The sequence below is a fragment of the Manis pentadactyla genome, chromosome 6 (assembly GCF_030020395.1).
Source record: "Manis pentadactyla isolate mManPen7 chromosome 6, mManPen7.hap1, whole genome shotgun sequence".
Taxonomy (NCBI): Eukaryota; Metazoa; Chordata; class Mammalia; order Pholidota; family Manidae; genus Manis; species Manis pentadactyla.
The window spans coordinates 104,395,673-104,417,884 of record NC_080024.1 but is presented as its reverse complement, the minus strand read 5'-3'; the positions used below and the strand labels follow the sequence as shown (position 1 = coordinate 104,417,884).

General features: G+C 40.0%; 1 protein-coding gene across 7 annotated transcripts in view; it reads right to left on the bottom strand.

The window, feature by feature from the left end:
• ZNF521 (zinc finger protein 521) overlaps positions 1-22,212 on the bottom strand; it is a 273,380-nt gene that overhangs the window by 145,746 nt on the left and 105,422 nt on the right. For all 7 annotated transcript variants that reach the window (XR_005028153.2, XR_008998288.1, XM_036902571.2 and 4 more), the window contains one exon: positions 11,541-14,893. Coding sequence is in view for 5 of the 7 variants with exons in the window: in XM_036902565.2 (XP_036758460.1) it covers positions 11,541-14,893 (3,353 nt within the window). In the remaining 2 variants the exon portion in view is untranslated. The remainder of the gene's footprint in view (positions 1-11,540; positions 14,894-22,212) is intronic.

Here is a 22,212-nt window from a genome sequence, read left to right as displayed (position 1 = left end):
CAAAAAGCGCTCGCCAAAAAAAAAAAAAAATTGGCCGCTCACTTTTCTTTTGTTCTCCGGCACCAGTCTCCGATACCCGCTCGCCGGTCTTGCTGCCCTGTTTCCCTAGTATTGGGTTCCCTGTCCCTTTAAGACTTCCAAAAATCATTCGCTAAAACAAAACAACAACAACAAAAATAAATTAAAAAAATAAAAATAAAAATAAATGGCCACTCGCTTATCTTATGTCCCCCGGCGCCAGGCCTCCGGTACCCGCTCACCGTTGTTGCTGCCCTGTTTCCCTAGCATCCAGGGCCCCCTGGGCACGCACTGTGTCTGCACTCTGGCCCGGATGGCTGGGGCTGGGTGTTCAGCAGTCCTGGGCTCCCTCTCCCTCCCGCTCTGCCTACTCTTCTCCTGCCGGGAGCTCGGGGGAGGCGCGCTTGGGTCCCGCCGGGCCGGGGCTTGTATCTTACCCCCTTCGAGAGGTGCTGGGTTCTCGCAGGTGTGGATGTGGTCTGGCTGTTATCGTGTGTCCTCTGGTTTCTATTCTAGGAAGAGTTGTCTTTGTTATATTTTCATAGATATATGTGGTTTTGGGAGGAGATTTCCGCTGCTCTACTCATGCTGCCATCTTGGCTCCAGTCTCTAAAGTACTTTTTTAATACACTGGATTTAGTTTAATATTTTGTTTAGATTTTTAAAATAAAAAATCATGAGTAAAATTGCCTGAATTTTTCTTTTACTATCGTCTGGTTTTAATATCAGGTTATACTAGACTCATTAAATGAATTACAGTGTTCCCTCTTTTTGTATTTTCTGGCACAGCTTTGGAATTGTGTGTATGTTCTGGTATTTTCTTTGGGGGAAGGTTTTCAACTATGTAGTGTTTATGGAATTATTCTACTTCTTTCTTGTTTTCTTGAGCCAACCTTAGTAACATATTCTAAAACTGTTTCCATATAATCAAAATTCTCCAGCTATTTTAGCATACTGTTATTTATAATATTCTTACTTTTCCATCTTGTGCATATTTTTCTCTTTGAAAGTGTAATCAAGAAATAGCATATATAAACTGCTGTAATCTTAAATGCATTGACTGATAAAATTTTATATCTGTATATACACCATTGTAGCCACCACACTGATAGAAGATATAGAACACTTCTAGCTCCCAGAAGAATTCCTTTTGCCCTTCTCAGTTGATACCATCTCAAACTATTCTGACTTTGATCATCACAGATTAGTTTCACCTACTCCTACACTTTATGTGTTATATGACTGGATCATGTAGTAGTATGTGTCTTGTTCTGTTTTTCAACATTTTGTATATGCACCATCCAGATTGTTATGTATCATTAGCTCATTCTTTGTTATTGCTCTGTAGTATTCCATTGTATGAAGGGAACGAATTCTTACCATTCTATGAATATATTTTTTTCACTCTATTTTGACAGACATTTTGATGGACTCTAGCTTGAAACTTTTATGCAAAAGCTTCTCTGAATATTCTTGTTCATAACTTGTGGTAAACATGTGCATTCATTTTTTTGTAGATGCAGACCTAGGAGCAGAACTGCTATGTCACAAAATAGGCTAGTATTCAACTTTAGTATTGACTGCCCAGCAGGTTTTTAAAGCAATTGTACAATATTATATCACACTGATAAAGTAAGAGAGCTCTTCATTTGTCCAACTGCTCTTCATTCTTGCAAAAAAAATAATTTTTCATTATTTTAATTTCAGTCATTCTTTTATGGGTAGTGGTTTTCCTACTTTCTTTTTAATTCTGCTCATATGAAGTTACGGCTCTCCTGCTTTTTAAAAAAAATTTGATTAATCTTACCACCAGTTTATAAATTTTGTTATTTTCAAAAAACCAACTTTATAAATTTGTCCTTGTTACTTTCTATTTCATTACTTTTTGTTCTTACCTGTATTATTTTCCTCCCTTCTATGTTTTTATGGGTTTGTTTTACTCTTCTGTCCCTAATGTCTTAAGTTGGATTTTTAGCTCATTATTATGCTTTTTTTAATGTGAATTTTTATGTTTTAATAGCTTTCCATCCAAGTTCTACTTTATTTATATTTCATAAGTTTTGAAATGTATTTATCTTTCGGCTCTGAGTATTTTTAAATCTTATTTTCATAACCCCTTATAAAATAACTTATATTTTAAAATTAAAGTAGTTTTTTAAAAAGATTATCTTTTTCATTTATAATATATTTATATTATGATCAGAGAATGTGACTTGCATGATGAACCTAAACATTTAAATTTGTTTACGATTTCCTTTATGATAGGAAGGGAATGAATGAGACCAGTTATTTTACAATGACAAGACTTGTTTTGGAAAGAGGATGCAAGGAGGGATGCCAGAAGAAGAGAAAATACAGCACATTGACAGTAACAGACCCAAGTGTTAGGAGAATGGAGAAGATACAGGGAACACAAAGTTTCACACAAAAATAACTAGGAGAAAGATGGATCGCTGACAAACACAAGAGAAAAGGTGAAATTATGACTTCATTTGGTCAAAGGGCCAGTATTCAACTGATAATGTCAAATGAGTAGCTAAACATCTAAGACTGGGACTTAGAGATTAAGAGCAGAAATTTGGTATTTCAGTCATCTAGATGGAATAATAATCAAGTAAGTAGGAAATGAGGTTGAGGGAAAGAGAAAGGCAGATTAAGAATAGAACCTGTAAGAATGTGCACACTTAAAGATGAAAAATGTGGAAAAGGTGGGAATAAATGTATAAATAAGGAAACTGGCTATTTAGGCTTTTTAAAAGTCTTTGGCAAGGTTCTCTTATTTAGGCTGCTCATTTTCAATACAGAGCACAGTTGACCCTTAAACAATGCAGGGATTAGGGGTGCTGACCCCCTGCACAGTCAGAAATCCATGCATAACTTTTAATTTCCCCAAAACTTAACTACTAATAGCCTACTGCTGACTGGAAGCCTTATCCATAACATAGACAGTTGATTAATATATTTTGTATGTTATATACAGTATTCTTCCAGAAAAGTAAGTTAGAGAAAACGAAAGGTTTTTTCAAAGTGTTGTAAATCTCCAAATCTTTTAAAATAATTTTTTTGAAAAAAATCTGCATATAAGTGGGCCCATGCCACTCAATCCCCTGTCGTTCAAAGGTCAACTGTACTGCCAACAGAAAATTGCAGCATCTACACTATGCAGTGAGTGGAGCAATACCGTAATAAGAGATCCAAAATGCAGCTTTCGATTTTCTTTCATTACTCAAAATCACCTTGAACAGATAGTGACTCTTGAGCAGCTATCTCCACATCAACACAATTTCAGCCAACATGTAAAATGTTCCTCCTAAACAGAATTCCACCACTACACGGGATGACTCAAAGACAAACATTACATGCAATTCAGATTCATGGTAGTAAGCAAAAAATTCCTATTTTTGAATTCCATATGTCCTAAAAGAGACACTGTAACCATATGCAAAGCATGAGCAAAACATTCAGAATTGGGAATAAGGACAGAACATGCAGGCATGGCCATGACAGCAAATTTACTGGGTGGGGCAACAAGCAGTGCTAGATAAGCATGGGACTAGGGACAAGGGGTGGATGCGAGGCAGCTGCTTCCACATTCCAAACACTGCAATGCCAGGGGTCACTCAATCCGTGTTACAGTACACTGCAGGGGCCCAACAGACACTGAACACCACAATACAGCTGAAGGCGGGCTGAACTGGCCAAAGCAACTCAGTCTATTGCAAGAACATCTTGAATCTTACATATTTATCTCCCCATGTAAGTCTTCTACTTAATTTTAAGATTCTGTTTCTTTAGAGGAGCTCAACTCATTTTTATTTGTGCTCTTGTAACTTAGCAAGACTTTGTATCAGCAATTGGAAATATAAAAACTCTAGGTTTTTTTTTTAACCTCATATGGAAATTTTTATTATGTAAAACAGAATTCTGGAACTTGAGTAGGTCTGAATTGTCACCATGTACACTTCCATTTCAGTTCAAGAACTATGATGCAAGAATATTGACTTTAAGACACTTAAAACAGACCTTTATAGCGAAGATGATTTTTGGATTGTTAGAAACTTCAAGTCTTTTGACTGATTTTATTTTCAGATAAAACCTAACTTTGAAGCCTCTAAGTACTTTTGGGTAAACTGATTTATATCTCTATGTTTCAGTTACTAGATACACCTAAATATCATCCAAAAATGGAGTATGTACTATTTTTGTCACTTTGAAGTACTTAACTATGTTCATCTACTCAACTGATATTAACTGAGCTCTTACAATAAGCATGCGGTGTTCAGAGGTGAGAAAACGAAAGAAGAAAATAAACACGTAAACAAATAATGACAATTTTAAAAGGAAATCCTAAGGAAGAGACTGACTTAAGTAAACTTTTCAGGGAAAGCCCATCTGACAGACGAGAAAAAGCCAGTAGTGTGGAGGCTGGTTCACAGGGGCAGCCCAAGCAAGAAGGCAGCTCGTGCAAAGGCTCTGAGGCCGAGCCCTGCTCTGGAGGCCAGGCGGCCAGGCACAGTGCATCAGGAAGACAAGGTAAAAGCACCCAGGTACAGCCGGAATGTGTGTGGCCTCATACACTGCTGAGAGGTTGGGATTTTATCTAAGTGAGATGGAAGTCACTGAAGAATTGTAAGTGATCTCATGTAATTGCATGTCTCCAAGATACCTTCCAGCTGCAGCATGAAGAATGGGTTGGAAGCAGGCAGCAGGTGAGGAGGAATTCCCTTGGAGGCTACTGCAGAATCCAGGCAAGGCATGACTGCACAATGCTGGTGACTTTGGAGATGGAAAGAAGTGAGTGGGGGATTTGTCGTAGTGGGATCCATAGCACATATTAATAGATCAGATGTGGAGAATGAGGAAAAGGGAGAAATTTAGAATGAGTCCCAGGGTTCTTGCTTGCATAGTTAGGCATTGGGTGGTTCTCTACTAAAATGATGGAAGTCTGGAAGGAGAATAGGCTTCAGGAGAGACAATCAAGCATTAAGCTTGTACACATTACATTTCTGATCTCTAAGAGATACAGATGGAAAAGTCAAGCTGTCAGTAAAACACAGCCCCTTAATCTGGAACTAAGCGGAGTTCTAGACTAGAAATACAAATTGGGAATTCTTACCACAGTTACAGACACATGAATAGATAGATGAGACACCGATTGAGAGTGCAGACAGAGAAGAAAAGGAGAGCCAAGGATGAGACTCAAAGAATTCCTGCATGTTTAGAACAAGACGAGAAGGAAAAACTCCTACAGACAGAAGTAGAAAGAAAACGAGGAGAGGGAATGCCAGGAAGCCAGAGGGGCACCTGTCAAGGAAAAAGCCATCCGCTCTACCTGGTGTCACAGAGGTCCGAGACAGACAGGCTTTCTTTGGAACCTGGAGAAGGAGCCATCATAGCTCCTCTGGGGAAACAGGTCTTGAGGTGGAACGGGACAGTAACAGCAGACTCGTACACGCTCGCAGTATCTATGACACAACTTCAGCGATGATGAAACAACATTGTGAGTTAGATGGGGTAAAGATATGGATGGAAGTCCTAAAGTTAACACACTCAGAAGAAGAACACATGTTTATACAACACTTCCTAGGTTTCAGTCACTGGACCAGGCATTTCCTGCTTGAAAAGAGCTAGGTGGCCATCTGTCCTGCCATGCCAGCACGTACAGGAAAAAGCTCTTGGGGAGCCACCGCCAGCCACAGTGCCACGGCACCCACCCAAGGAAGCATTTTCCTACTGTGGCCTGGCATTAGGGATATTACCCTAAGGAATTTACAGGAAGAAAAAGAGAAACATAAAGAGATAATCATAAAGCAATATGTTTTTATATAATATTTATGATGTACAGAGTGGGGTATTCAAGGGGAAGGGAAACATTTGTAGTGGGACGTTGGTGTCATAAGAGGCCTTCTAGAGTAGTTCATCTCCAAATAAAGGGTAAATTGGACAGAAGGCAGTCAGGAGGGGAGAGATTTAGGCAGAAAGGACAGGACAGCCTTAAGTGAGGCAGAGTCAGTATATCATGTGCAGATTAATTAAAGTATTTCTAACTACAGAATAAGGTGAAGGGTAAGAAAAGGAGGGAAAAGTGTTTCAGGGGCCAGAACCTGAAGAGCTTTATATTTCATAACAAAAGGATTATTATATCACCACATAAGGATAGAGGTACAGAGCACTTAAAATGTTTCAAATAGGGAGAGACAGGCTATTCAGGTTTGTGTTTTAAATAGACTATTTAGACAGCTTTCTGGAGATGGATTTGGAAATGTTAAGATTAAAGTCCAATGGAACAAGAGAGAGGCCGTGTCAGTAGTTTAGTGAAAAATGACCAGAGATTGAACTTAAAATGTGGTAAGGGGCTGGAGAGGAGAGAATTGATTCAAGAAATAGATATGAGTTGAAATCAAGATGGCTGGATGGCCAAGTGGATATAAAGAAAAAAAAAATGGATAAAGGAAATGTGGTATATATACACAATGGAATACTACTCTGCCATAAGAAATAATGAAATCTTGCTACTTACAACAACATGGATAGACCTAGAGGTATTATGCTAAGTGAAACAGAGAAAGACAAATACCATGATTTCACTTTTATGTGGAATCTAAAAAACAAAACAAACAAACAAACAACCCAGAAACAGCCTCATGAATACAGAAAACAAACTGATGGTTGTCAGAGGGAAGCACAGTGGGCGACAAGCAGAAATGGAGGGGATTAAGAGGTGTAAACTTCTAGTTATAAATAAGTCAGAGGGATGAATGGTACAGATGGGGAATGTAGTCAATAATATTGTAATAACTTGATATAATCATAGATGGTAACTACACTGATTATGGTGAGCATTTTGTAATGTATATAAATATCAAACTGCTATGTTATACACCCGAATCTATTATCATATGCCAACTATACTTCAATTAAGTATTATTAATTCAAAAAAAAGAAAAAAAGTAAGTTGGGGGAAAGGATGATGAGTTCACTTTTGGACCCACTGAGTTGGAAGTTCCTGAGAACACATGAATGAATATGTCCAGCAGGCAGCTGTGTGTATGAGTCTGAATTTCAGTGGAAAGTTTCATGTCCAAAGGTAACATTTAAAAAATGTTTCATTCAGCTATAATTCACATATGAAAATTCACTAATTTTACATCTGGTATTAATAAATGTGTATAGTCATATAACCACCACCATAATCAAGATACAAAATATTTCCATTTACCTCCCAAAAGTTCCCTCCTGTCTTCTGGTAACACCATTTGGCGAATCATCAGTACAAGATAGTAGCTGAAGCCATGGGAGTGGATGGAGTCGCACAGAGGGGATGAAGCAGGGAGAGTAGCAATGGGGACGCTAACTTCCAGGAGTTAGCAGAGGAAAGAGAAGGTTAGGAACATTCAGAGAAGCACAGGGAGAACCGGGGGGGGAGGGGGGGGACACAGGTTCAATAAAGAGGAAATGGCCAATAGTGACAAGTAGAGCACTAGAAAAACTAGGATAAGTTCTTAAAAAGAAAATAAATGCATTGCAGTAGTGGATAGAGGAAGTGAATGACAAGAGAAAACAAAATACTGAAAGGATTTTAAGAAAAGACCAGGGATCAGACCACAGCTAGAGGAAAGTACCAGTAGATTTAGGAAAAGAGAATCTTGAACTTGGAATTAGAGACCTGTATTTTCAGAACTTCTTGTCTACCACTTATTAGCTATGTGATCTTAGACAGATCTCAACTTATCTGGGCCTGTTTTATTGTCTGCAGAAGAAGGAAGGTAAACCAGATCATCTCTACTGTCCCTTTCAGTTCTGATTCTGTGAAACTATATGTGCAGCCAACAACATGGAGATAATTAGTGGCCCTTGCAAGAAGAATTCAATGGATTGGTTAGATGGTATGGATTGAAATGTGAGTAAATAATCCTTTGGAGAAACCTGGCTAAGAGAGATCCTGGAGAAACAAGAACACATGCTTCCAATATGATCATGAACAACATTTTGAGGTCCAGAAAGGGCAGAACCCAACTAGAGAGCTAGGCCAGTGCCAGTGAATGCCAGAAAAACATTTATTCAACACATACTAAATGTCAGTAACTCTGCAAAGTGCTTCATGTGTGGAAACATCTAGACGGCCAGCATTCTTCTTGCCTCAAATTATTTCTATCATATACAGAATCATTGTATGTTATGTATAAATTTATATCATACTCAACTATTGAGGATCAAAGGGAAATTAATGGGTTCCCCAATACTTTATTCAAAACAGTTTCCACAGTGAATTTAGATTAATAATTGGAGGACTTGGGCACAAATAAAATTTTTCACGAACTCAGAAAGTATTAGGCAGAAGAAATGGGATTCACATTCAGATCTTCTGTCTTCAATCCCAAATTTCTCTGTCACATGACATTTCCCTATTATTGTCTTCCTTTAAGTGTCACATGTCTTGTCTCTCATCCATTTCTTCGACTATATGGATTTACACAATATTTATCCTTCCCTAGATTATATCTAAATCCCTTTTATGTAGGTATTCTAGTCTCAACCAAATAACACTTCTCTGAGTCATTGCAAGATACATTCCAGCGTCTACCAACACCTTTATGTGATCATAAGTCATTGTCCACAAAAATCTAATCTTTTTCTTGACAATATCTATGTATTCAGGTTTATTATCTCCTGTGGTCTTCTTTTTTCTCCTGAAGTTTCAGTCCTCAGCAAGAAGAGATGAAAATACCCCCTACATCACTAAGCCCTTCAACTCCTACCTAGGACATCTAAGCCAATAAACATACAAGTCATACTTCTTTTTGTGATAAAATTTATTCCCACAAGGCATGCCTGCAACAAGTTACAGAACAACTTCTCTTCTGCCCAGTGGTGAAAAATTTACACAATACTCGTAACAAGAAGTCACAGAAGCTGAATTTGACTAACAGAGAATGTGAACGAATTCGTATTTATTATCTATCTTTTTCACTGTTGATGCATTATTTTTAAGCTTCTTTTTTTGTAAAATTCTACATATGTTTAGATAATTTTCTACATCAAGTCCAAATAATATAGTCTACTGTACATTTTTAACCGTAGAGAGTATCAGAAAGGAAGTACACACATAAAATTTTGTGACAAATAGTATAATGAAGAAAAAAGGGTAACAATGATGAAAACATTGAGCCAGTTAGTGAAAGCACATAGGAAATATGTATAACTGAATCCTAATATCTGATCAGTTAAGGGCACTGCTACAAGCTCTTATTTATTAATCACAGTTAACAAGGAGGAATCCTTCACAAGGCATCACTTTCAACCGTCAGCAGATGCTTTAGAAACAACATTGTGAGAAATAAACTAAAAAGCATTTCCAAAAATATTTTATATATTATTCTATGGAAGTGCAGGATGAAATTAAACTTTATAATTATCATTAAAATTTTAGGTGTCAGTAAAGACTTGACTATCCCTTAAAGATAAATTCTCCTAATCAAGTAACTCTAACCAAGTTATTGTGAAAGACTATTTATATGTTCTCCTTAGTTTTAAGAATATCTCACTTCAAATGTTATTATAATGTATAGCATTTTGGAAATATCAGGAACAGATAAGAAGAAACAGGCATATGCCTCTCCACAAAACCTATTAAGAAACAAGAGCCCAGCTTTGCTTGATTTTCAGTGACTACATACCACCACACTCACATACTCTCTCTCCCTCTTGTCCTTTCTCTTTCTCACACACACATACACACACACACACACACACACACACGCACAGTCATTCCAAATCAATTGCATACTCTATTTAAATTAAACATTAATAGACAAACTTCTCTATATATCTTAGGCATAGCAAAATTTTTTTAAAAAGAGAGAGTAGTTTTCTGCATAAATGTTTTTCTAAAATTCTCATTCATAAGCATTAAAAAAAATAAGACATTTTGGGGACAATTGAGGAGACCTGAATATGGACATCTTATAGACTGTATTATAGAATTATTTATTTAGCTGATTTAGTTTATTGCCTTAGCTAATGATATTATGGTTAAATAAGAAAACCTCCTTATTCTTAGGTGATATTATGACATCTGAAACTTACTTACATGTAGCTCAGGTATTAACCTGAAGGTTGCAAAGACAGTGAAATGTGACAAAATGTTCGTATCTGGGAAATATGTGCTATGGATATGCAAACAAACACAAGTTCATTGTGTTATTCCTTTAACTTTTCCATAGGGCTAAACAAGTTTGAAATAAAAAGTTGAGAAAAATAATTCATTTCATATGACTATAACTGCCCATATTTTTTTCAAAAGACTACTTGATCCAACACATGAGCCATGAGCCATTGTCAAAACTGTCCCCCCAGCTGTCCTCATCAGTTTGAAAGGATTTCATTTATGGAAATGAGAGAACGGTGTGGAATTTACTTGGGGAGAAGAGAAGGGACAGCAGCTTCAAAGTGTGGGAGTCTGCCCGTCATGTCATGCGGATGCTGCATTCCTGAGGATGGGCCCCGGCCGGGTCTTCTGGGCTCTCCCCCACCAGCTGACCAGTGGCTATCTGCAGGGAGGTACCGCGGGGCCTCCAGGAGGGGGTGAGTGCAGAGACAAGATAAGGAAACTGCAGTGACCCCCAAACTGAAGAGAGACTGATCTCCCTGGGGTTTTCATTTGGATGGAGCTCCAGATAGGGCAGGTAGGGAAGTGTAAATAGCTTTTAGAAACCAGGTGATGAAGCATAAAGAAATTATGATAAAATGAGCCATCCTCTGCTCAGCTTCAAGGAGCGATGGCTTACCGACAATTTCATTGTACATGAACTTGGTTTTTTGTTCCTACTGTGGCAAAGAACACACGATGCTACTCTTAAACTGAGGTAAAAAACCAGCACATACATTCATTTTGAAACCGAAACCTGGAGAGTGAAGACTGGTGGATAGGGCCTTTAAAAGGGGTGTTGGACATATGGTGCTTAATAAACATAGGGGCTTTTTAAAAAATTCCTGTCATGAGAAACTATTTTCCTCACTGCCCAGAAGACAAAGGAACACAGTGAGTGTTTACAACATGGTATTACAAAGCCCCGTCTGCCCAATTTGTTATCCAAAAATACATATAGACTGTTTTTAATTTACTCTAAGCCAGTGTGTTGGCTCAGAGTATCTTACTTTTATGTCATCATCTCTCTGCCACACACACAAGTCATAGATGGGGATTTCAACTCGTGGTGAAGCTATGCTGAGATTCCAGATCTCAGTGATGTTGGCATAGCGCTGGTCTCTTCAGTCACAGGGAAGGCAATATCCTAGGGAGCCTGGAATTAGTCCTATTTTGCACCATGCAAGCCAAAACGCTGCTTATCGAGAAGCACATAATTGCTGGCTAATGGCTATGGTGGGGAGAAAACACCAGTGCATTTCAATCTAAGCATCTCTTGGCATATGACAATAAGGAAAGTTGAGGAAGGTGTAAACATAAAGTGCAGACAGTTTCTTGAGGAGGTTAAATAGCAAACATGAAAAAGGCAAGTTACCTCATCTGACTGGGACGGGCTGATTCTGGGCATTGGCGATACTTGTGGAGTTTTTAACTGCGCGCTGTTGCTATCTGGCACGAGCTCTCGGTGGACCGTTTGGATGTGGTTCTGGAGTTCGCTTTCAGACTCAAACTTAACGTTGCAGCTAGAACAGCGAGTCTTCAGTCCCCCTGCCTTGCCTTTACCCTCAATGGCACTCAGATTTTCGTTCTGGCCCAAGCCTGGCCTGTTTGTGCCGGGAGGCATGTTGACTCCTGGGCTGCTGCTCTTACTGAGATTGACGCAGCCAGCACACAGACCATAGGGCAGGCCATTGATGTCAAGTTTCACCAGGTCTTGCTTGGAACGGAATTCTTTGAGGCAAGATGCACACTTGTACAGTTTCTGGATGTGCTGGCCACGCCCTGTGGTCTGGACTGCAGACCCGTTCCCTGTCTTCTGCATGTGGAATGTGCCGTGGATTTTGAGTTCTAAGGTGGAAGTCACTGTCTGCATGCAGACCACACAGCGAAATCCTGTCAGGGAGTTCCTCAAGTCAGGGTGCATTTGGCAATGCTCTAAAAACTCCTCTTCACTCTGTAGAGGCATCTTGCAAATCCGGCAGTTTCCAGTATCGAGACTCTTACTATGTGTGACTTTGTGTTCAGTAAGAGTTAAGAGGGAAGGAAACCGCTCCCCACAAATAGGGCACATGTAGTGTTTGACAGGGCCTAGGTGAGTCTGCATATGTTCACGGAGACCATTTTCAGAAAAGAAGGTTCGAGAGCACACATTACACTTGTAATTCCCTTTGATGAGCTCAGCTTTCTTCTTCACGATAGCGCTCTCTCCAGGTCTGATGTTGTGGTCTCGCAGCTGGTGGTTCTGCAGCAGCGTTTCCATCGTGTAGGCTGCCCCACAAATGTCACACCCATACATAGGCTCCGAGGTGTCCACATCTTCTTCGCTCCCATCGTGACTGTTGTGGGACTCCTGGCTGTTGGTCAGCAAGGTCTGCAGCTCCACCTCCTCCTTCTGCACTTGCTCAGAGGCTCCGTTGGCTCCACAGTTAGGAGTCTTGGTTTCGAACACACAGTGCTTCTCCCGCAAGTGTTTCTCCAGCAAGATGATGGCGTGGAAGGCTTTGCTGCAGAACTTGCAGTTGTACTTCTTGCTGTGAGTGGTGATGTGGCACTGCAGCTCCACCTCGGTGCCGAAAGACTCTCCACAGAAAATGCACTTGTGCACTTTCCCTTGATTTTCCAAGTGGTTGTGTTTCACATGGAGCTGCAGGTCAGTCTCATTGCGGAAGTCCCAGTTGCAAGACGTGCACCTGTAGACTTTCTTTTCATTACTGTGCTTCACAGCCAAGTGGAGCTGAATGGAGACTTTGGAGTCAAAAACTTCCTGGCACAGGGTGCAGCGGAAGAAGACAAATGTGTGCATATCCAGCAGGTGTTTCTGAAGGTCGTCCACTGATGTGAACTGCTTATCGCAACTCTCGCAGATGTAATATGTGGAGGTGATCATAAAATGAATGGTGACGTGCTTCAGCAAGGATTCTTGGTTGGGGAATTCCTTGTTGCACTGAGGACAGGTCAATTTCGGAAGCACAGTGTCGAGATGAGTTTTTAGGTGAGTCTGAAAGCTGTCCAAGGACGTGTACTTAGCACCACACTGATTACAGATATATTCTCCAGCCGGACGTGCAGGCGCACCACCCACTGCCTGCATCATCTTAAGAGATGTCTGCTCTATGGCCATGGGAGAGAGTGGGCTCAAGGCCCTAGATTTTTTCCCATTGTGAATATAATTCAGGGCCAAGGGAATGTTTTTATGATTCTCTTTGATGTGCTTGTTCAGCTTAAGAACGCTGTTGAAGATTGGTGAATTTGTACAGTAGGAACAAGAATAGACTTCTACTACTGGTTCTTTTGGAGTCCCAAGCACTGGAGACCCAAATCGGGAGCCACTGAGGTCACAGTGGACCTGTCTTATATGCTCTTCGAGGGAAGAGTCAGTGAGAAACCCCATGTAGCAATGGGGACAAAAGAATGCATTGCTATCCTTAGCTGCAGGATTCGCAAATCCGTGAGAACATCGGATGTGTTCCTGAAGAGTGTTGAGGTCATTGACAACTTCAGAGCAGAAGTTGCACTGGTAGACTATGGCAGGCATGGCAGAAACGAGCAGACCTGGGTCCTGAGCTTCATGCACTTGCTTAAGGTGTTCATTTAGATTATAGAGCGAGGGCAATACTTCCAAGCAATACTGACAAATGTGGGCCTGTTCTGGCTTATCTAAATGCATAGTTTTCAGGTGAATCTGCAGAACTGCCAGACTCGAAAATAACTGCTTGTTGCAGTAAATACAGCTGTAGGTAACTTTCGCTTGTTTACTCGAGGGAATGGTCATGTCAGGGGTTTGCTGAGCAGCCCGCTTCCTCCCTCGACTCTTTGGGATTGGCGGGGCAGCTTCCACCATGGTTGAGCTGTCCACTGAGAGGTTGGAATCTGGGGTCGTGCTGGACACGGAGGTGTAGCCCACCGTGACGAGGGAAGGGCTGTTGCTGTGATTGCATGACTCTGGCTGCTGGTGACTATCCATGTGGCTGTACAGTTCCTCAACCGTGTGGAAACTCTCTGAACAAATGCTACAAGAGTTCTTCTTCTCTCCGCCGTGCAACTGCTCCATGTGGTTCATGAGGGAGGTCTCCTCTACAAAGAGCTCGTGGCAGTAGATGCACTGGAGGGCTGCTCGGTCCTCATTTGGGGAGCATTCGGGGTGGCACTCTGCAATGTGCTTCTGGAGGTCTTCCGGGAAGTCAAAGCCTTCCTCGCACTGACTGCACTTCTGAGTGTCCTTCATCTTCCAGTCCTCCATCCTGGAACCTGACTGGGAGCCATCCTTGTTCCTCTCGTGAACCTGCATGTGTCCGTGTAAGGAGCTGGAGGACAGGAACCCACGGCGACAAATGGCACATTTATATGGCTTGTTGGATGTGTGAGTCTTTAAGTGGATCTTCAGGTGGTCACTTCTGGAGAACGCAGCGTCACATTCACTGCAATGGTACTTCTTGTCCCCGGTGTGCAGTTTGATATGGCGATCGCGGCTCCGCTTGTGTTTGAACAGCCGACTGCAATAGGTGCATTTGAAAGGCAGTTTGTCGCTGTGACTCTGCTCATGGTGCTTTAGGTAGCTGAGGCGGCTAAACGACTTGTCACAAAACTGGCATGGATATGGGAGTCCAGGGCCACCTTCTTCCTCCCCAAAATCGCAGCCTTCTCCGTGGCTTGGGGAAGTCTGGTCCTTGCTGGAAGGTGAGGAAGCTGGCCACGAGCAAGTGGGATCATCTTCAATGTCCACTCCATCTGCAACAAGAAGACATGGCACATTTCATTTTACATGTTGAGAATTCAGGAATGAGTTTGCTGTACCAGTTCAACAAGTCCACATAGTTAGACCATCCAGAACCTTTCAGATTAAAAAAATAAATAAAAAGAGAATGGAGGGGAGAACATTTGAGTGGAATCCTTTCAACTCTGAGCCCAAAGCTTTTATTCTACATTTACTTTTTACTGGGTTGTAAAATATAAAAAGATATTAAATAGTTCCTTGTCTAAATTACCCTTTTATTACTTTTTATCATTCTTCCTTAGAAGCAAGGTATATGTTACACATTGACAATTTTATTAAAATGCAGATTTTAATATATTTAATGTTTCTCCTGTATTCATTCTAAAATGATTTGCATATTATGTGAGCATCTGAAGAACCAAATGAAAAGACGAAATATTATAGGAATGATTTAAAATTAATGCAGTCAACCCAGATGTCTAATATTTAATAAAAAATTCCCTCTGCATTTTGCTTGTTTTTATATAAAAAGGCAATTCTGAAGACCAAAATCTTTTATGGGGTTCTTATTGATACAGACCTTATTGCTTTCAGCAAAAAAATATTAAAAAGTAAGCACATGAAAGAAGACAGAAAACACAATAATAATTACATCTCGTGTAATGAAAGACAACCAGGATTTCTTCAATAACTGAAAGATTCGAATACCATAGGCCAGAAAATGGATTATTAAATGTTAGAAGGGTATGGCTAGATATTACATGTAGCTAGGATCAGCCAGGATCAAGAAAAAATGAGAGTTTCACAAGGGCCAGATTGTAACAGTGTATCTTGTTTGGAAAGTTCAAGAGGTGGCCCACCATTTCTTCCTTTTGCAAAAGCTTCAGCAGCATGAACTTCCTTAGCCAAACAGGACCTGCACTTTGAGGTGAGCAAAGACAAAGCAACTTGTGAAAAACTGGAAACAGGAAAAGTGATAAATGATTATGGTAAATGCTGAAAGATTTATGAGTAACAAAGAGAAGACAAACAAGACTGAAAGCCAGATATAACCTGAGCAAATTATCCATAAAGTAACTCGACCTTATATTAGGGTTTTTTGTGGGTTTTTTTTAGCTATGTTCTTAGCAAACGTGCACCCTTACTTCTGTTGCTTTCTTAGCATCCAAGTGGAAAATAAGACCTTCTCACATAGGTTGCAAAACCTCTTTTTTACTTTTCAAAACAATCTATCATTCAAGATCAGAAGCAATTGTAAGACCTTTTCACTCTCCCAAAGAGCAGGATTTTTTATAAATGCAGACAAATCAACCAGCAGAGCTGGGGCGGGCAGTGATTTTATGAGAATAACAAGTTCAGTTAGAATATGATCAGAGTATTCTAATAATATTCCATCAGAATATGATCAAATAAATGTTTAAGTTCTTCAAAGCTAAAAGGTCACTAGCATGCTGTATTATTAACATAAAAGTAGAAACGGGCGAGCGCTATGTAAACAAATTCCATGTCTGCTTTCTTTAAGGTAAGAAGATTTTACTAGATTATCAACCTCTTGCTTATCCACAGGAAACAGATGAGGATCATTCCTTTCCTGCATCTAGAAACTGATGACAACACCATCTCACTATCAATGCCAGATGGCAACCATCTAACTCTGAGAAAACAACCAAACACCATTCCTGGATCCCTGCCCACTTCAACAAAGCTTCGCAATACAAGTTGAAACCACACGATTTTGCATCCTCATTTATCTGAGTCTATAACCAACATGTTTCCACCATAATAAAGGGGCTGAGAATTGTGGGTATAATTTAAGTTTACAGGTGAACATATATAAAGACAATACACAGATAGACTTGACCCCCAACAGACAGAAAAACAGTTTTTAAAAATTTAAAACAAAAAACCTCAATGATAATTCTAGTTTCTCCCTTAAAAAAACTGTAGGTCACCAAAGCTGGTATCTCAAAAACAGGCTAAAGTTTTAAAATACTCCCTAACAGAAAATATTACTGTTTATTAAATTTGCTCAGCCCTCTAGGTAAAAATCTGCTATATTTTACATTTATCTTTTAGACTTATATCCTACTCTTTCACTTAAAAATATTTTCAAACACATCATCTCCTTTGTCCAGTTGGGGAAAACAGTGAATCAGAATTTGTCATGAAATCTGGGCTGGAAGAATATAACGGTTGAGCCTAAAAATTTAGCAAGTGAATTTATTATTAAATTGCAGATTGTATACAAGCATGATATATTATTATACGAATGTATGAAGAATTATAGAGCAACAGACCATAGTGTGCAGTCCCCGACACCATGCTGAAGGCAGGCTTTTGTCTGTGGGCCACGCCCGACTACCCCATTACATAACTGTTCTCTTAAACTTGTAAATTTCAACTCATGTCAAGTGAGCTGAGGGTTAGGATCAAGTTTTTACTTAAGCCAGCCTTCAGGAGGGCTGGAAACCTCTTTCTTCTCTCTCTCCTGCTCCTATTACTTGGTCCTGGGGGGTTAAAAGTGATAATCACAGAGGATGTGTCTTTGTAACTGAAATACATGGAAATTTATGGAAATTGCCTACCGAATTTGAAAGGCTGAGGCTGGGGAGCAAATAGATTGAACAGAAGTAGAAAGTTTGAGCTGGGAATGCTACTTGTAGAAAAATAAATAAAGACTTTATGAAAGGCTGATTTCTGTTTTAAAATCGAAATTGTAAAACACTCACTTGCTAGAACTATAAATGGACCTATTCTGCCCAGGACACACCCAGAGCTCCCTGAGGACACCCCCAGTGGGGCCCGCGTAGGCTCTCGGGACCTCAGACTCTCAAGCCTCTCACGGTGGTGGTCCTGACAACATCCTCCCAGGCCTACCCAAGTCTTTGGAAGCTACCCATCCTCATTAACATCAGGTTTTTGGCAGTCATGACGCAAACTAAGTTTAAATGGCTGATAGAGCTTCAAGCAATCTCAGGTTCTTTTTTCATATGGAGAAAACCATGGAGGAGTCTTCCCATTCCAGTTTTTGAATCAACTTGGGCTCTTTTTCCCTTCAGTACTCGCTAAGTGCTACCTACAGGAACGTCTCTCTGTGTTAGGGCAAGGTTTCTGCATTTCAATGTGAAAGTACTTGACATGTCCATGTTAAATTTTAATTTTTGGAATCAGTCACTTCACACTAGCTGACTCACAGAGAGCTATAGCTCTATAGCATGGGAAACACACACACACACACACGCACAACTGCTGGCAACCAGCTTGGTGGTCTAAAAGTCTATTTAAAGATGCAAATGTGTGTGCGGAGTTGGTGCAGATGTTTTTCTACAGCAACTGTACTTGCGGAGTTTCACCATTTCCATAAAGCACATTAAAACAAGTGTGTGAACACTCTGAGATGAAAGTCTCAAACACTCCTGAGACTTTCAGTGGAAAGTAGAGCCGCCTGACTTTTCTCCAAGCAGACAGGAATGCCCATGATTCAGCAGCCTGAGTAAATAAAAGAGGTCCTTATTTCCTAATTCTGCTGGCTGGCCACACTGAGCGGCCTCTGTGCTCCTGCCAAAGGGGATGCAGAACCGGGACTACACCCAGCCGCTGAAGCCTGTCTTTGTTAGATGGCCAGGCTTTCCCGACCATCTTCTGGCACCGTAACTGCCATATCCTGCAAGGAAGACCTCCAACTCAGGCTTGGTGGTTCTCTAGTCTGCCTACAAGGATAAAACAACAGATTTTGCTGGGTCTGTGTTGGGGGGAGGACAGCTGGAAACTCAGTTAGTGGCGGAGCAACACCTGTTCAGTCCTATTTATGGGGGAAAGTGCTCCCTAACAGAAAAGTGAAGTCATACTAGAAGGAGGTATTCTGCATAAAAAAGGCACCAGAGCACAAAGCACCTATGAGCCACCACCCCCTCATGTGCCAGCCTGGGGAGGGGAGAGTGTGGACGGGGGCAACTTTACCCTGGCTGTGGGGGCAGGACAGAGGCACGTGCCCACCCAGACGAGAGCCCCCGGGTCACCAAGTCCCAGTGCACAACCTGCCAAGGGAGACAGATGCTGAGGGTCCTGGCCACGCTTGGCTTTCAAGTTTAACCAATGTAGCTAATAAAAAAAATAAAAAGATCAAAGAAGGAGGGAGAGGTGTGCAGGAAGGTTTGGGAGTGATGCTAATGCATGTTTTGTATCATTTCAGCACGTTTTCACAAGCGTAAGATATATGCTTCTTGAGGGCAGGGAGCAAGCCTTTTAGAAAGCTGGCTTCCAACAATACAGGCAATCTGAAATTATTTAGGAAAAAATTAAAGTAACAAGGTGGACCGAATCGCTAGAAATGTTAAAGAAATTATCCAGATCCTTAGGCGATGGAAACTTCTGACACTTTCAGTTCTTACCAAGGCTTGGCCTGCGAGAAGATGGCTTACTGATACCCCTTTGCTATGTGAGGTCATTCACTGTAATGGCAGAGTACTCTTTTAAACTGCCCCCTTGAGACTCAGTATCATGCATGTGCAAGCACCACACAGCAAGGTGTCCTTAACAGGGGCAGGATTTACACCAGTGGTTACTTTACAAGTGAGGAAAAGAAGCCCAGATACTCACAGGTCTGGTACCTCTGTTTTCAGGAGTGCAATGACTCAGAAGGAGAAATGAAAGTCAAGAGTCTAGAGTTTTATTTCTAGCTTCATAACTGACTTAGCGAGTGACCTGGCCAAGTCATTTAATCTGCCCCTACCTAGGTATTTCACCTGCAATATGAAGATAATAATTCTTGCTACTTACCCTCTGGGGTGTTACAAAGATTAGTAAATGTTTCTAGGGCACCTACCATTGCTGGAAGAAAAGCTGCATATGTAAACAAAAAGATTTCTATGTGTTGCATGGACTTATGTTTCCACATGTGAGCTTCTATGTATACAGTATAAATGTATTTTAACATTTTCTTCCCTTTAATAGAACGCCTGAATATGAGTGTTAGAGATTGGCCCAGTGGAAATCTACAGTGCCTCAAGCATTCACAGTTGCATATTCAGCCATCGTGAAAATAAAATATAAATAGTTAGTGATATCTAAAAATTAATGGACCATAAATCCATGCTGACTATGTTTCAAGTATTAAATTATCATACATAAGATATAATCTTGGGTCTTTACAGACAGACAACCTTGGAACAAGAATTTTGCTATGTAATTCTGAAGCCAAGTATGCAATTTTTAAATTACCTGTCTCCTTAAAACACATGCGATACAGTCATTGCATTATTTAACATCAAAATAAGTTCATTTAGTAGATGACTTTTTTCTAATATGTAAAACAATATGCTAAAACATGAGACCAAAGCAAATGTCCAGGTTATTTTCTCCACTGACTTGACATGATTCTTGTTTCTGCCAGCATGCTGTAGGAGCAGTTCTGAACTTTCACATTAAATAGAGTTCATAGTCCTTTTTTCATTCATTAAAACTACCTGAACCGCCTTAAGATAAACTGAGAATCCTAAGGGAGATACACAAGTGTGCACAAATGCTGAGAGAAGTTAGGCACCACTCAAGAGAACAGTATTTTGAAAAGTGTGTTTAATAGACACAGGTAACAAGGACTCTTGCCATGTTAACCCACTGCCATTACAGTAACAATTTTACAGCATCATATTTAAAATCATCTAACCAAACACCACAATACATTTTTTAAGCAATGTTTTAAATTGCCAAAGGATATGGTCAATCTAAATAAACCATTATGCATTATTACACTACTGCCTCCTTCTGTTCTCAATAGAAACATCAAGAGTTTCAGGAAAGCTGCAACTTTCATAATATAACTACCATACCTTTTTTTTCAAATAATCAACAGTCCCACAGTTAATTCATTCCTTTGTCATATAACTTATTTACCAGCTTGAAAATGAATATTCTTTACTGGGAGTTCAAAAGAGAAATGTGGACTTTAAAATTATTTATAATTCACAGATGCTTTTAAATTCTCTAATATTCCAAACTGTTCTACAAGGATCAATTAAATGCATTAACAGTCAGGTTCTGGGGGAAAAGGGTGGTTACCCTTTAATGACAGCAGCTGTGTGCTATGGAGAGCAGGAATTGGAGGTGTAGGTTTTTTACCACAGTCTTAAGAGGAATTCCAGATATCAGAGCACATTTTTTTCCCCTCTTAATACTCTCTCATAAAAAGGAGGCTCACTGTCCCCCACAATCCTTTGGTGCTTCCGATGAGTGAGCCAAAGAGATGAGGAGCTGTCACCCCACCGCCCCAGTGCCCTCCTCGGGTGATCCTGGGTCCACGCTCTCTTTCACCAGACACGGTGCTATTTTGTGTGCAGAGAAAAGTACAAATGTTTTGCTTACTGTTGCTTAAAGTTCACTTGAACAGACGGAGCTCAATGAATTCCATCTTCCGTGGCCAAATTAAACAGAAAACAGTGCATTCTTAAGCAGTTCACACTTAACTCCGCCTCTCAAATCAGAGGAAAAAGCGGACGTGAAACCAGTTAAAGAACAGTCAGCGTCTCGCTCATGGAACTTGAGACAGGTTTCTGAAGCCAGACAGAAGGAAAGTGGTTTCCAATTATGTGGGGGGTGAGAACTACTTTGCTTTTTCTATCTTTTGGCTCACTTAAAAATATGTATAACTAATGATAAGCGCCAACCTCTTGGCGGTCCATAATCAGCAATCATGTAGTACCCATCTGTTGGCAGTGCTGTGACTGAGCATTCTACGTTACTGAGTATGTTTATCTTCCCTTTAATAATGATGGACATGAGTACAGTGAATTTCCCAAGTCTGTTTTCTATCTCTACTATTTTGAGTTAGAAGACTTGCTTCAGTTACTTTGTACTCTTGTATTTATATAAGACCATACCACAAAGAATTGGAAGCAGCTCTTCATTGCTAATTTCATTCATTTAATTATTTAACCAACATTTGCTAAAGAACCTACTATGTGTGTAGATCTGATATTAGCTTATGAACTCTAGAAATGACTTGCTTTTTTTTAAAGTTTCAGCTTGCTTGTCCATAGTATCAGAAAAATTCCATCTGGCCTCATAGTTAATATTATAAGAATCAACATGACATTATAGGAAAGAGCTGTCTGAACTGCTACAAGATACAAACGTACAAAATTACAACTACTATGAAAGTCAAAGTTACCTTTAGCTTATAACTGATAGATGTGAAAACAGTAAAAGGAAAAATTGTCTATGATTCAGTTGTTGCTTTTTTCATACAGAGATTCTAATAATTTCAAAAGACTTACAAAGTATTTTTGCTTAAAAATAAAAAATTAAACCAATGTACCATAAAAAACCCCTTCTGAAT